General features: G+C 48.2%; 1 protein-coding gene across 1 annotated transcript; it reads right to left on the bottom strand.

Annotated features, from left to right (window-relative positions):
* Positions 1 to 9,472: 9,472 nt before the first annotated feature.
* On the bottom strand, positions 9,473 to 12,003 carry LOC111150687 (NADPH--cytochrome P450 reductase-like). The gene is given in 5 exon segments (XM_022508237.1): positions 9,473 to 9,559; positions 9,561 to 10,564; positions 11,301 to 11,382; positions 11,470 to 11,788; positions 11,945 to 12,003. Coding segments are annotated over 5 exon segments (1,551 nt in total).
* Between the last annotated feature and the right edge of the window lie 2,166 nt (positions 12,004 to 14,169).

Here is a 14,169-nt window from a genome sequence, read left to right as displayed (position 1 = left end):
GACACACAGGCCTTGTTGCAGTTAATAAAACAGGCTTGGCAGTTTTTTGCCTCAGGGCATTTGCACATCCAGACCCCGTGTCTGCAATGGCCCCTCTTACCTGACTTGCCCATGGTTAATTTATTTGTATCTCTTAGGTTTTATCTACCCTCAGCTCCCCCATGAGACCCTTCTGGATTCTTCTAGATAGAAGAATCCTCATTCTCTATCTCAGCCTCCTTGTCCTTTCTTCCCAGCATGTCACACTTTGTAACATTTATTTACCTTTTAGTGCCTGACTCCCCACTAAAGTGTGAGGGCCAATGAATCAGGGACTTTCAATGTTTCCATCCATTCTGAACTGGGAATGCCTTAACACACTGTTTGTTGTATAGGGTACTCACTTAGTGTTTATTGAATAAGTGAAAGAGTGGCTCATTTCTGCCTATCCTTCCTAATTCCATCTGGAAGTCAGTTGCCTCCTTGTGTAAATCTTTCCTGACTACACTCCCCCCACCCGCACAAACACAGGGTCACCTCAGGTCTGAATAAGATGTCTGCCCTGGTGCTTTCCTATTCCCTGGGGCCTACTTCCTTAGGCTGTGTTATAGTGCCTACTGGTATATCCCTTTCAGCAGGCAGATGGTGATATAGAAAATGATCTAGGATCTAGAAAAATATAGGATACACAGAGATTGCCTGACTTGACCAGTGTTGGTTAAACCAATGAATGAATGAATGGTTAGGGGTCATTTCAGAGATGCACACAAAACTCAGTGTGGAGTGACTACCTAGCTCAAAAAGAGACAGGGATAAGTTTCAGAAGAAAAATCTTACATAACTTTGTTCTGATGTTTCCTGGTGTTCACTTTATCTGATGATATTCCAGTAATGTAGTCAAGCAATGATCCAGCAAGGCCTTAGAGATAAATTAACCAATGGGTCCCAACTCTTTCACAACTGAAATGATCTTATCATTTCCGGATCCTATGATGCTCATTCCCAAATATTGAAACCCCAGGAAGGGGTTTGAGTTTCAGGCACCTCTCTGGGCCTCGGGGTCCTCATCCATAATGAGAAGGATGAAAAAGATCATATCTTCCAGCTCTAACATTTTCTGACATTAGGAGAAGGAAAAGAAAAGTGAATTGGGGAAAATCGGAGAGGGAGATGAAACATGAGAGACTGTGGACTCTGAGAAACAAATTGAGGGTTTTGGAAGGGAAGGGAGTGGGGGGATGGGTGAGTCTGGTGGTGGGTATTAAGGAGGGCACATACTGCTTGGAGCACTGGGTGTGGTGCATAAACAATAAATCTTGGAACACTGAAAAAATAAAATAAAATTTTTTTTAAAAAGTAAGAAAAATCAAGGTAACTAACATGGAAACTTCTTTGAAAAATTCCCAGTGTCTCTGAAGCTCACTGTGGGCAGTCTAAGTCCAAAGAGAATTATGGCTGGGAACCTCAACTTTGGGCATCTCAGGTTCACTGCTCTCCCTTAGAGCAGACAAGGGTCACCTTCTTCTCCATATCATTGAGTAGGCTGTGGCTCAAAAGCTTATGGAAAAACATAAGAACATGGAACCAAGTACACAAAGCGAAGAGAGGCTCTCAGGACATGATATGGTCCCTTGGTCCACTGAGGAGGGATGCACTTGGGACCAGCAGTGTGTGTGGCTGTCTCAGAGAGCACATGTAAGGAGTATGGCTGGACAGAGTGGGAGGGCTTTGAAGGGTGGAGAAAATGTGGACTAAGGTTAAAATGTGTTGAGAAGAAGAAATATTGAGACAAATGAAGGAAGGAGAGAAGAAGAAGAACAGGCAGACAGAAATGTAGCACAAAGATCATGAGCCCAGCAGTCAGAAGACTTCATATTTAGCTCAGGTTGACCACTAATTAGATGTAAGAACCTGAACAAATCTCTTGACATCTCTGGGCTTCAATTTTTGAATCTGTAAAAATGGAACTAATAACACCCTTCCCACAACTCAGCACTATCTTTCAAACTAAAATAAACTTATGGACATGAAAGTGTTTGAAAAGAATTCTTTAAAAAAATGAATGAAAGCAGAAATGATTGGGTCAAAAGGGTTAAGAGCAGTTATGGAATAATACAGCGTCAAGTGCTACCACATTAAAGAAATACTACCAGGGATTTATAACTCACAAGGAAATGGATCAAAGGGGTCAGGGAAAGGTCCCTGCCACCCCCAAAGGCTTGGTCATATTTTTCCAATTGTTTAAAAGAGAAAAATTAATACATGTTATCTTTATTTTACCCAAAGGTGACTTACAGGAACTGAAAGGGTTGGGCCAGGACAAGGGGTTGATGGATCAAAACATGCCTTTGATGGAGCTAAGTCCCAGGTAATTACAGCCCTGGAAAGTTTCCCTAAACTAAAGGTCATGGGCTAGACTGTCCCTTGGTCATTCACATACCCCAGCCACAGCAACAGAAAAACCAATCAAACCACCAACAAGACTCGAATCCAGAGCTTGAGAGGATGGGTGGGGAGTGGGGAATGCAACTCAAGTAATGGACTTTGAAATGGGTTGAATAACAAGATAAGAACAGAACTCACCAGATAAGAGCAAAACTTTAAAGACAAAATTATGACCAATAAGAACAGACAGTGGCTGTTCTGTGAGCTCTTTTTAGTTAAGGCTCAAGTCAGAATCCTTCCAAGGGTGAACAGGTCAGACTTTTAAAGTTGGCGGAGTCCGTCTTTGGAGCCCCTTCTTCTGTGGGGTGCCACCTTTAACCCTGGCCAGGACCCTGCCACTTAGTGTGTCCCACTTTGCTCTCAGCCCCTGTGCTAGGCCGGCCTGACTTTCCTTTCTGCTACAGCATCTCCATCAAGACTCCATATTGTCAGCTAGTCCCCTGAACCTCTACTGTCCAGCCCCCCATCTCTGGATGGGGGCTTGCTAAGCCATCCAAGCCAGACATTGGCCAAGCCTTGCTTATATGCCAATGGCCCAGGGCCCAAGGCAGCTAGACCTTCAGGGCCAGCTCCTATGCCTCCTTTCTGGGGCCTAATGTACATGACACAGAGAAAATTCCTTTTCAATAGTAAGAAAAGAGACAAGGAATTTAGAACAGGCGGAAAGCCCCTATTTTCTAAGCACTGTGATCTTCTGGAAAGAAAGTATTCACACAGCTACCATAATATGATTACAGCAGTAACTGTTGGGTGATCATGATTTTTTCTTCTTCTTTGCACACACTCCGTTCTCTCTGTGAGGAGTAATTTTTGATCTGCAAGGCAGCTCTTAGCCTTTTTAATTCTTTGCAGATTGTCCCTTTTCAATATTCTGTACATTAGCCATATACAGGCTCACAATGTATTTTGAATAATGTTTGTCAAAATATTCACAACATAGGGGCGCCTGAGTGGCTTAAGCATCCAACTTGATTTCAGTTCAGGTCATGATGTGAGACTGAGCCCCTCCTTGGCTCTGTCAGGCTCCACGGTCAGTCGGGAATCTGCTTTAGATTCTCTTTCTCCCTCTCCCTCTGTTCCTCCCCCCTGTAGGCACTCTCTCCCCCCTCGCCCTTCTCAAATACATAAATAAATCTTTAAAAAAATACTCACAGTGTATGTGCAGGGAATGAAGGTTTAGCCAGGGCTCATCAGTGGCGTTGCCATGTTGACAGTTCTGCATTCCAGCGTGGGCCAGAAATTCAGGCCAACCCACTGAAGAGTTTATTTTATTATTTTTTTAAAAGGGGCAATTAGCTTTTGTGCTCCCCCCCCCCCAAGATATTATTTATTCATTTATTTATATGAGAGAGAGACACAGGGGGAGCAGCAGAGGGATGGGGAGAAGCAGGTTCCTTACTGAGCAAGAAGCCCCATGTGGGGGGCGCCTGGGTGGCTCAGTGGGTTAAGCCACTGCCTTCGGCTCAGGTCATGATCCCAGGTCCTGGGTTCGAGCCCCACATCGGACTTTCTGCTCAGCAGGGAGCCTGCTTCCTCCTCTCTCTCTGCCTGCTTGTCTGCCTACTTGTGATTTCTCTCTGTCAAGTAAATAAATAAAATCTTTAAAAAAAAAAAAAAAAAAGAAGACCCATGTGGGACTCAATCCTAGGACACTGGGAAAATGACCTGAGCCAAAGGCAGACCCTTAACTGACTGAGCTACCCAAGTGCCCCTCCACTGCAGATTTTTAAATACTGAGGGAAATGAATTAGGATTCTCAATTTCTTTCACACAAAAGTATCTTTAATTTTGAGATCTTGCTGGTAGTAATGGCACAAGAAACAGATGATAATAACTGTAAGATACATCATTTGAAAGAGTGCCTAGTGCAATCTTCATCTTGTATGTAGAGTATTTTCTGATTAAAGTTAAGGAAAGTAATACACTGATGAGAGAAATATCCACACTCCATCTTGAGATGACAAGCACAGAGCTCCCAGTTCCAACCCAAGAAAGGGCTCATCCTTTCCGAGAAGACTTCAATTCGATGCACTATGGTGATTTTAAGAGACCAATAAAATGTTGGAGACTGTTGGATACAAACTACAAAATGTTGTCTTAGTCTTATATAAATCTGCATGAATCTGTTACATGGAATGCTTCACACAGTTAGTTCTCTCATTCTGCTAAAGAAATAGAAATGTTCCAGAAAAGAAATCAAGCAAAACCATTGATTGATGTTATATCTGTTTATGCATTGAATGAACACATGAGCACGCAGTACAGGATATAAACACAGACTCTGCCCTGAAGTACATATAATCTAGAAATAGAAGTATGGAACACTTAGGGTAACTAAAAATCCAATAAAGACAATGGAAAGTACCATAGGAAGGATCCGAGAGTACAGTCCTATGGTTATAGCACAAAAGAGAGAAATCACTTCCATCTGGGGGTGGGGGGGGGGGGGATAAAAAAAAAAAAAGGTTTCCAGGAGGGGGTAATCTTTGAGCCAGTCATAAAGGGTAGAGATTACTGGCTCTGAGGAGATAAGGAACAGGTGGATGAAAGGGAAGGGTCATGGGAAACTGCCTACAGCTGTTCATTTGCCTGGAGCGTGGGGTCAGGAAGGGAGATAGGAAATGGCAGCCTTACAGAAACACTGAAAACATTGCATTTTGGTGTGGAAATGTGAGGCCTTAAAGCAGGATATAATAAATCTAAAGAAAGTTAAAAGTTTGTAGGAGGGAAAACTAGAATTTACAGATCTTACAGCATTAGAATTAAGGACTGCTCTTGAAATACTGAAAACAGTAGCATTCGTTCAAATAAGAGGAAGCATATAGTACTTTCTAGTCTGATTAAAATCATTTACTCAATACATTGTGCGGGGAGGTTTAGATTCAAGAGGAATTCAATTAACTTCCAGATAACGAGACCATCGTGGTTGTTGAGAGAATTGAACAGTGTTTGGGGGAGACCGACCCCAATCTTAATGCAGTCAGTGCCCCTCAGAGAGCTTGATTCTTCCCTAAAACGTCTCAGCCCTGGAGTGTAATTGTTTAAAAGCTTGGGTTTGTGTTTCAGACAGATCTGGGTTCATGTCCTTTTCTGTAGCATGCAAGATATTGGGCAAATTGCTTTGTCTCTTTAAGTTCCAGATTCTTAAGATGGTAATGGTGATGCCCACTCCACAGGATTTTTATGAGAATAGACATATTATAAGAAAATGCTTGAGAAGAAAATGCTTTGCAGGATACTGGTGTTGTATAGCAGAAGTTGGCTGTTGTGGTTATTGCCTGAGTTACATGGGCCATGGGCTGAATTTAGGGTGACATTTCTTATGGTCTGAATTTAGGGTTTCAAAGGAATCAAGAAATATGTCCAAGCTTGCCTTCATAAGGGACCTCCCAGGTCTATGCAGTGCATGTAGTATGCCCAGCAACACACCCAAGGGCAGTCCCTACACATGGCGTCTAGGGTCTTGGATCACATGTGCATTTGATTTTAGGTATCTCAGGTCTTCAACTACTGAGCTCAAATACCCACACAAGACTAATCCTGTCTTGTGCCCAGGGCTGGGCTGAGACTTTGAGGTTCCTGAGAGCAAGAGCTGAATAAACTAGCCATGAGAGTGTCGGGGCCAGGCTAAAATAACATGGCCTGAGTGAATGACATAGGCAGCCAAGTCTAAAATACCAGGGAGCCATGGCTGGCTGGGGCGAAAAGAGAAAGTTGAAATTGTTTATAGGGGGAGAACACCAAAGCACACAGCTCTTGGGAGTCACGGAAAACAGGAGAGTAATGGCTCAGCAGGAGAGACGGCCAAAACTGGAGGCCACCACGATCGTTAACTGGAAAGCTGAATTCTGTAACGAAAAATTTACTCAGAGCTGGGCTGTGAGGAACAGTCCCGAGTATCTCTAGAGAAATGTAGTGGGCAGAGAGCAAAAAAGCTCAGTATGGTGACTCAGGAGGGCTGGAGCCAGCTCTTTCCTCCCCTTGTAAGAGCTCTTTTGTCACGAGTTAGATAATGTCTGAGGAAATCTGTGGTAATGGAGCAACGCAGCTCTCCATGACAATATGACGCTGGGACACCTCAGGCCTCTCTGAGCTACTGTGAGCTCATTTCTCAGAACAGCTTCCACCCTTCGTGAGGAGTGTCCCTTTGAGGACCTCTGTCACCAGTCCGTGGAGAGCAAGCACCACTGAAGAGACCTCCGTCCCTTCCCAGGGGCTTCCCTTGAAGAAGCTCCCTTATTATCACCCAACACCTAACTGGCTCCTTCTCAAGGGCTCCTCCCCAAGCTTCCCCTGAGTTTACATATCTCAACTATTTTTTAAAAGACGCATTAGCACTCAGGAACAGTCAAGACTTGAAAGAAGTCAGATGGCCTCAGAAAGAACCATGACCTTGGAGAGTGACCATAATAATCACAGCTTTTGATCTTCCTGGGACATTATACCTCAGGTCTCTGGAGCCCTCACCCCGGCCATGGCACTGGTGATGGTGGGAAGGGCCAATGACCAGTCTTCATGGACCTCTTGGCAGCCTGGAAGTGCATGGGAAGAAATACAAGCGTTTCCTTGCTCTCATATTTCCTTGCAGCATCCCTTACTTTTCTTCAGTCCTGCCTCTTGTCCCTGCCCATCTCCCGACAACCATCCCTCTGCCTTTAGAACTTTCTTCAACATCCCAAGAACTTCTGGAATGAAACAGGATCAGGAAGGAGGTGAGACATCATAGTAAGATCTTCTCAGAGCTGAGATGTCCTAGAAGTTCAACGAAATATTTGAGGTTTGGGTTTTCCTTTAAATTCGTCTAAACATTGGCACCAAAAATAAAACACGGACTCACCTCTTCCTCTTTAGCTTTCCTACTGTTCCTTCGTGCCCAACATTCAATAACTGACACTCTGAGCACTGTGTGCTAGGCACTGCTCTAGGTTCTGGTGAGACAGAGCTAAATCAGTCACACTTCTCACCTCTAAGGAACTTACAGTCAAGCTTCCAATTACATTTATCATTTATTTACACCTGTCTCAGAGACCTGCAGTGCACTAATTCAGTTTTCCCCAAACATGGTATATGGGCCAGCAGAGATGATTTTGCTGGTACACAAAAGGAGGTAGGAAAAGGTGGTGGCTGCAGTCAGAGGGCAGGTTTTGCCAGTAACAGCAAGAAAGGACAGAAGGCAAGAGGGAGGGAGCGGAGTAGCCAGCAGTTCCTAGACAAGGAGAGGGTACTATGGTTTCTTTTCAGGCTGTGGGTCCCCTGGTTACCCCTGCACTTGCTGGGTAACCCATGCCCAAGTCTTCATTGCTCACCATCTGAATTTCCAGGAGGGACTAGACCAGTAGGAACCCACAGGGGGCAGAACATCCCACCTGGTGCCCTGGTCTGAGGCCCAGGCTCTGTGAATTCACCAAGGCAGACCTGCAGGGTCAGATTACCTCCCACAGAGGCAAGGGAGCCCAGAGATGCAGAGCAGGCCTCCAGCACTGGAGAGCAGCCTCGAATTCTAGCCTCGAACCCACGTGAGCCAAGCAATCTTAAACCACTTGACCTCTTTGAGCCTTAGCATCTGAGTTGTAAAATGGAGAGAGAGTACCTACGCCACTGGGTTATTATGAGAATTCAATATAATTTAATTCTACATAGCATGTAGTTGGTGTCAGATAGTGATATGCCAAAGATCCAAGAATGTGTCTTCTAAGCTGACCCAAGCCTTCAACTAATTTCAAATATCAGAAAATATTTTCATTATCTGAACCATATGATTATACACTCATCTGAATAGCTCCTTGTTTTGCATATTATACAGGGATCTTTGGAAGATGAAACAAAATATCTTAATAAGTATTTTTCTAGACCAGAATTCAGCTTGGAGTAGATGAAGAACCCATTTTCCATCACTTTCCAAACATTACCAGGGAACTCAACCTGTTCCAAAACTAGATTTTGGAAATTGCTTCAGAAGCCTTATTCAAAGAGAAGTTTGTTGGGCTAAAGTTACTTTCATCATTTTTGTTAGGAACTGACTCTTAGTAACCAATCTTACCAGGTAAAAGTGTTCAATAATTTTTTTTTTCCAATCTTCCTGACACGCTACTCTAGTGAGTAGGAATTTTAAATTCACGAATCCTGCTAAGGCTAATACTATGACTACTAGTTATTATTATAGCTGACATTCGTGGAGAGCTTACTAAGTGCTGGGCGGGCCTGTCATAACTCTTTTGCATCTGTTAACTCATGCAGTGGTCAGAAACAACTCAGACTGGTGCTATTATTAGCCTTTTTTTGACAAACAAGGAACTAAGGCACACAGACATGGAGAAACGGACCCCTGGCCTGGGAGCTGGGACTCATCCAGGCAGTCTGACCCCTGCGCTTAGACGTAGCAAACTCAGACAGCTGACTCAGGACTCTGAGCCAAGCATATGTAAATTGTTTCCTTTTTCTCAATGAGGTACTTATTTTCATAAATTGTTCAGACTTACTGCTACATGCAAGACATTAAAAATTAATTAAAAATTAATAGCATTTGTTTTCATGGTTTCATGGCATTTCTCTATTTTTATACTCTTTTAAAAAAATTTACGGAAGCGATACTGATTTTGCACTTAAAGTGAAACTAGAAAGTTTTCTTCTGGAGCGAAGTGGTTGGAGTAAGAAAATCAGCTTCAGAGAAAGTGATGAAGTCTTTAATGGAGTCACTGGGTATAGGTGGACACGGTTGGAAAGGGGCTTGTGGCCCCCCCCCTTTTTTTTTTTTAACAGAAAACAGAACTTTATTCCAAGGATCAGAGATCATTTAAAATTATTTACAGTCATTGAAAATAACGTGGAGGGGTTGGGGCTCGGCAGAGCCACGCAGAGCCCTGGCTGTACAGCCCCCAGGGCCTAAGTGTTCCCCAAACACACACCCCGTGCCCCGGGGCCTGGACCGGTCCCCGCTGCCGGCCCGCCTCCCGGAGCGGGGCCCTGCGGAGACCCCCCGGGAGACTGGCGGGAGGGAGCGAGGGCGGGGATCCCCAGGAAGCTGGGCTGGGGGGCCCGCGGGGCCGGCCTAGCTCCACACGTCCAGGGAGTAGCAGCCCTTGGTCATCAGCTTCTTGACGTAGTCCACAGCCTGCGCGTGCTCCACGGCCCCCCCCGTCGGCCACGATGTCGTAGAAGATGTTCTGCACGTCCCTCGCCATGTTCCGAGCGTCCCCGCAGACATAGATGTGGGCGCCGGCCTCGTGGATCAGCCGCCACAGGTGCTCCTTGTCCCTCCGCAGTAAGTGCTGCACGTAGACCTTGTGCGGCTGCTCCCGGGAGAAGGCCACGCTGAGCTGGGTGAGGGAGCCATCCTTCTGGAACCCGGCCAGCTCCTCGCGGTACAGGTAGTCCTCGTCGGCGCGCCGGCAGCCGTAGTACAGCAGCGTCTCCCCGACCTCCTTGCCCTGCTGCCGCAGCCAGGCCCGCTCCTGGATGAAGCCGATGAAGGGGGCCACCCCGGTGCCGGGGCCCACCATGATGACGGGCGTGGTGGCCTTAAAAGGCAGGCGGAACTGGGACTTGCGCACGAACATGGGCACCAGGGCCCGGCGGCCGTTCTCCCCGGCCGGCTCCTTGGCCCGCAGCCAGCTGGTGGCCACGCCCTTGTCGACGCGGCCGGCCTCGGTCTCGTACTCCACGGCCACGGCGCAGATGTGCAGGGAGTTGGGGTGGACCTTGGAGGACGAGGCGACGGAGTAGTAGCGGGCCTGGAGGCGGGGCAGCAGCTCGCACAGGTGGTCGATGGGGGGCCGCAGGGACGGGAAGTCCTGCAGGATGGCCAGGATGTGCCTCCGGGCCTCCACCACCCAGCTCAGGTACAGCTCCTTGCCCTCGCCCGAGGACGAGGCCATCTTGCGCAGCTGCTCCTGCTGGGAGGGCTCGGAGGCGTACGGGGCCAGCTCGTAGAGCACGTTGGTAGGCGGCGGGTTGGTGATGTCCAGGTAGTAGGTGAGGGCCGTGCGGTACGACGTGGGGCAGGGGAAGGGGTGCTTCTTGTTGGACTCCTCGTCGAGATTGTTCAGGGACATGATGACGTCCAGCTCGGCACCCAGGATCTCGCCGAGCTGGCTGACCAGAGCCTCACGGAGCGCCACCAAGCCCAGCCCAGCGGCCCTGTCTGCTTAGCCAGCTGGCGTTTCCCTGGGCAAGTCCAAGTGGCAGATGACACGAAGCTGAGGCCAGGGTACAGAGGCCAGCTCTCGCTCCCACCGACCTCAGGGTCCCATGTCTTGCATTCTCAGTCACCCTGTGACCAGCTTTTGTGGAAAATGGGATATGGCCAGAGGGGGCTCCAACCCCTTCAAGGGATTAACAAGCTCATGCTTTACGAACTCACTTTAATGCTTGTATTGAAAATATTTATTTCAATACTGCTCTGAAAGGGCCAACATTGTCTGCACACCGCCTGCCCCGCAGCTGATTTCTAATGCTGACAAGAACAAGAAAGAGGAGAATACAGCCGAAGAAGCAAACAGACTCAATAAACACTGTATTTTACGATTCTTTCAAACATTTAAACCCGGCCCTGATCACTGACATTGCCACTTTTCTGAGTTTTTTTAAAAACTGCATTTTGTAAGAAAATGAGAAAAGGGAGCAACAGGGTGGCCTGGAGAACCAGGGTGTTTACTGCCTCGAGGAACCAGAAGTTCCTGCAAGCCTGGCTGGCCTAAGAAGTAACAGCTCAGCAAAGGGAAGGGGGAAAAAAACTCCCCTCCCACAGCAGCCACCGCCACCCCCTCTCGCACAGAGGCAGCAAGGCAAGAGCAAAACATTTTAGGAGATCTGGCCAGAACTGGTCTGTAAGAATTCCCCTGCAGCCTTAGCAATCTGGCCTCCCCGGGCAAACCTGCCTGCGGACGCAGACTCCCTGCAGCCGGGGGCCGCTCCGTAAGCTTGCAGCACCCGCCCGAGGCCGGCCACGTGGGCGGGACACTAAGGCGTGGAGCAAGAGAAAGACAGCTCAGCGGGCCGGGCCCTTGCCCCCGAAGAAAACAAGCAGGGGCAGGGAGGAAGACAGACTGTTCCCTGCAATCCGATCTCCTCCGTGCGAGCCCAGGCCCGGGGGCCAAGCTGGTTAGCCCCGGCTGGAAAAACCGAGCGTGGTGACTGTTCGGGGCAGATTAGAAACACATTGCTGGAGAGAGGCGAGGGAGGGGTGTTCTGCGGGCCCAGAGTGAGCATGGCAGCGAGGCTGGACGCGAGGCGTGGGGCTGGGCCAGGCGGCCCCCGCAGTGGGGGGAATGCCGAGGAAGGGCTGTGTATAATGCTCTGTTTGTGAGCCGAGATTCCAGCTCCTGGGGTGGCCCCTGGCAGCTGCCCTGGCCTCCCAGTGAGAAATCTGGAACAACAAAGACGCTGGGACAAAGGGTCTCAGGCCAGAGGGGCTGAAGGGTGTAGAGGGCCAATAGCACTTCAGTTCTGAGGGACACAGATCAGCCCCTCGGAGGCGGGAGACCAGCTGTCCAGCCGGGCTCCCTGAGGATCAAGAACTCACGTTTCCTGGGCATTTACTGGTGGCCGGGCTCTAGGCAAGGCTCTTACTACATACTCCATTGCGTATCAGGGGGTCACAGGATGGCATCCCCACTGACTGGAAACCCAGAAGCAAATAGCCTTTCTTCCCCATGTTAGGGACACCCAGAGTTGCCCAATTTCACAGCAGTGTGGTTTGTTTGAAATGGTAATGAGAGGTCAGCTGGGAATTTTGTCACTAGGAAACCAGTGGAACATGCCCTCCCTTAGCTTCCAGCCCGGGCGAGACTGTGAGGACCCCAGTGTCTTCACATCTCACCTCTGAAACACCGTCTGTGGCCCTACTGGCTCTCAGCTCCTCACATCCCCCATTTGGCCTGGGGGCTCCCCCTACCTGCTGAGCCGCCGCCGCTCGCCCGCAGCCTCTACTCTAGCGCCACCTGGTGGCCCGAGCTGCTAATCGACGGCTGATTCGGCTGGAATTTCTCAGAGCAGCAAAGTCTGTGTCTCACCTAGCCCGGCTTTGTGAGGTCCACTTGTCCTTTGGCTCTACCAGTTATGGACACGTTATTATCACTCTTCCCCAGTTTCCACGGGTTTGGCCAATTCTCTGCTGCTTCAGCTCACTAACTGGCCTCCAGTGTTATTTTCACATCTCCCCCGCCCCACCCCCGCAACACCCAAATCAGGGAGGTCTTGCCCCCTTTGTTACAATTTTGCCAAATAGACCAACTTTTTCATTTGAATCTTTTTCGGTTTTCTAGAGGATTCTTCTCTCCCTCTCCTTATAAGGGTTTGGGACATGGGGCATGGGACATGTTTCTGAGAGAGTGATTTTACTCTGTGAGCGTGGCACAAAATTCTACCTCATTCGAATTTGTCCCTCCCACCTGTGCTCAATCTCGTCCCCATCTGGGGGCTAAGACTGGGGACCGCAGGCCTGTCCAGTCACATGGGAGTTCCCTGCCCTCCTGGAAACCCTCCCTGGGAATGCACTTGAGAGTCTTCACCCTGGTTTTGACCAGGAGGCTCAGTCCGGTGTCTGACTCTGATCCACAGAGGCGACCAAGCACAAGAGGGAAAATAAGCCTTCTGGGCAACAAATGTGGAGGCCAAGCTCGAGTGAGAAGGGGTTTGTCCAGGACAGCAGCCTCAGACACACTCGGAAGGGTAAATGCCCTTTGCAAAACAGGAGGATGGCCAAGGCTGGGACCAGAGTGCCCGTGTCTGGTCAAGGCCATAGAGCAAAGCGAGCGTCAGAGAGAGGAGGGGGTTGGGTCTGAGGAGGCCGTGTGAGGTCCGGGTATTACGAAGAAGCACAAGGCCTGGGCTTTTATCAGGGACCTGCTGCGTGGCATTAGTTTAATTGAGCAAGCTAAGAGTCTGCAGAGCCGACTCAGATTCGTGGGGCCAGTGCACTCCCCAGATGTCTAGTTACTGTTTCTCCAAGGAGGCCTATCAAGACCTCAGGTAAATAGAACCGCCTATAAGGCACCCTCAGGACATGAGGCCCAGAGTGGGTATAAGGCACAGCACAGGTGTCTCTGGGCCCTTTGTCACCCTGATGCAGTAGGTTGATCCATAGGGCCTTTGTTTATGTTGGGCATTTGTTAAATGTTTATTTGCTTTTAATCATTTATTCATTTTCATCTGACCAATGTTTTATAGTATCTACTAATGTGCTGGGTACAGTGTTGGGTAGCAGAGCAGCGAGACAAGTAAGATAACCTCTTGATTATGGTAACTTGCAATTGTGGAGTGAGAACCATATACACGGTACAACTATGAAGTCGTGGTCTCTCTCACTAGTTTTACAACAGATCTGTGCGATACCACAGGTGGACATCTGTGTGATCATGTGGCCGAAGTAGCTGACTCTCTGGGACTCCGTCTTCTCTTCTGTGGAGAGGTGTTTGGGGAATATTAAAGCCAGTGTCCTCAGTAGGGTGCTTAACATTGTGTCTGCGTACAGTAATTGCCTCATAAATGTTGGCTCTATGATGATGATGATAAAGTTGATAGTTCAGAAAGGTAATAGAATTGGTCCAGGGTTTTCCAGGTAGTAATGGAGAAAATGTGGGCTCAAAAACCTGGATCTTCTGATTCAAAATTCAGTCTCCTTCTCCTTACTCATGACTGTCTCTTAAGGTACTGTCTTAGAGACACACGCAACAGCTGGGTGGTTAAGTGCTTTTCATTGCTTTTCTACCGTGAAGTTGATACAGAGAACCATGATTTAGGAGGTCA

This window comes from Enhydra lutris, unplaced genomic scaffold (genome assembly GCF_002288905.1).
Source record: "Enhydra lutris kenyoni isolate GAN:26980312 unplaced genomic scaffold, ASM228890v2 scaffoldscaffold24, whole genome shotgun sequence".
Lineage (NCBI taxonomy): Eukaryota > Metazoa > Chordata > Mammalia > Carnivora > Mustelidae > Enhydra > Enhydra lutris.
Note: the sequence above shows the minus strand (reverse complement) of the source record. Positions and strands in the feature narration are given on the sequence as shown.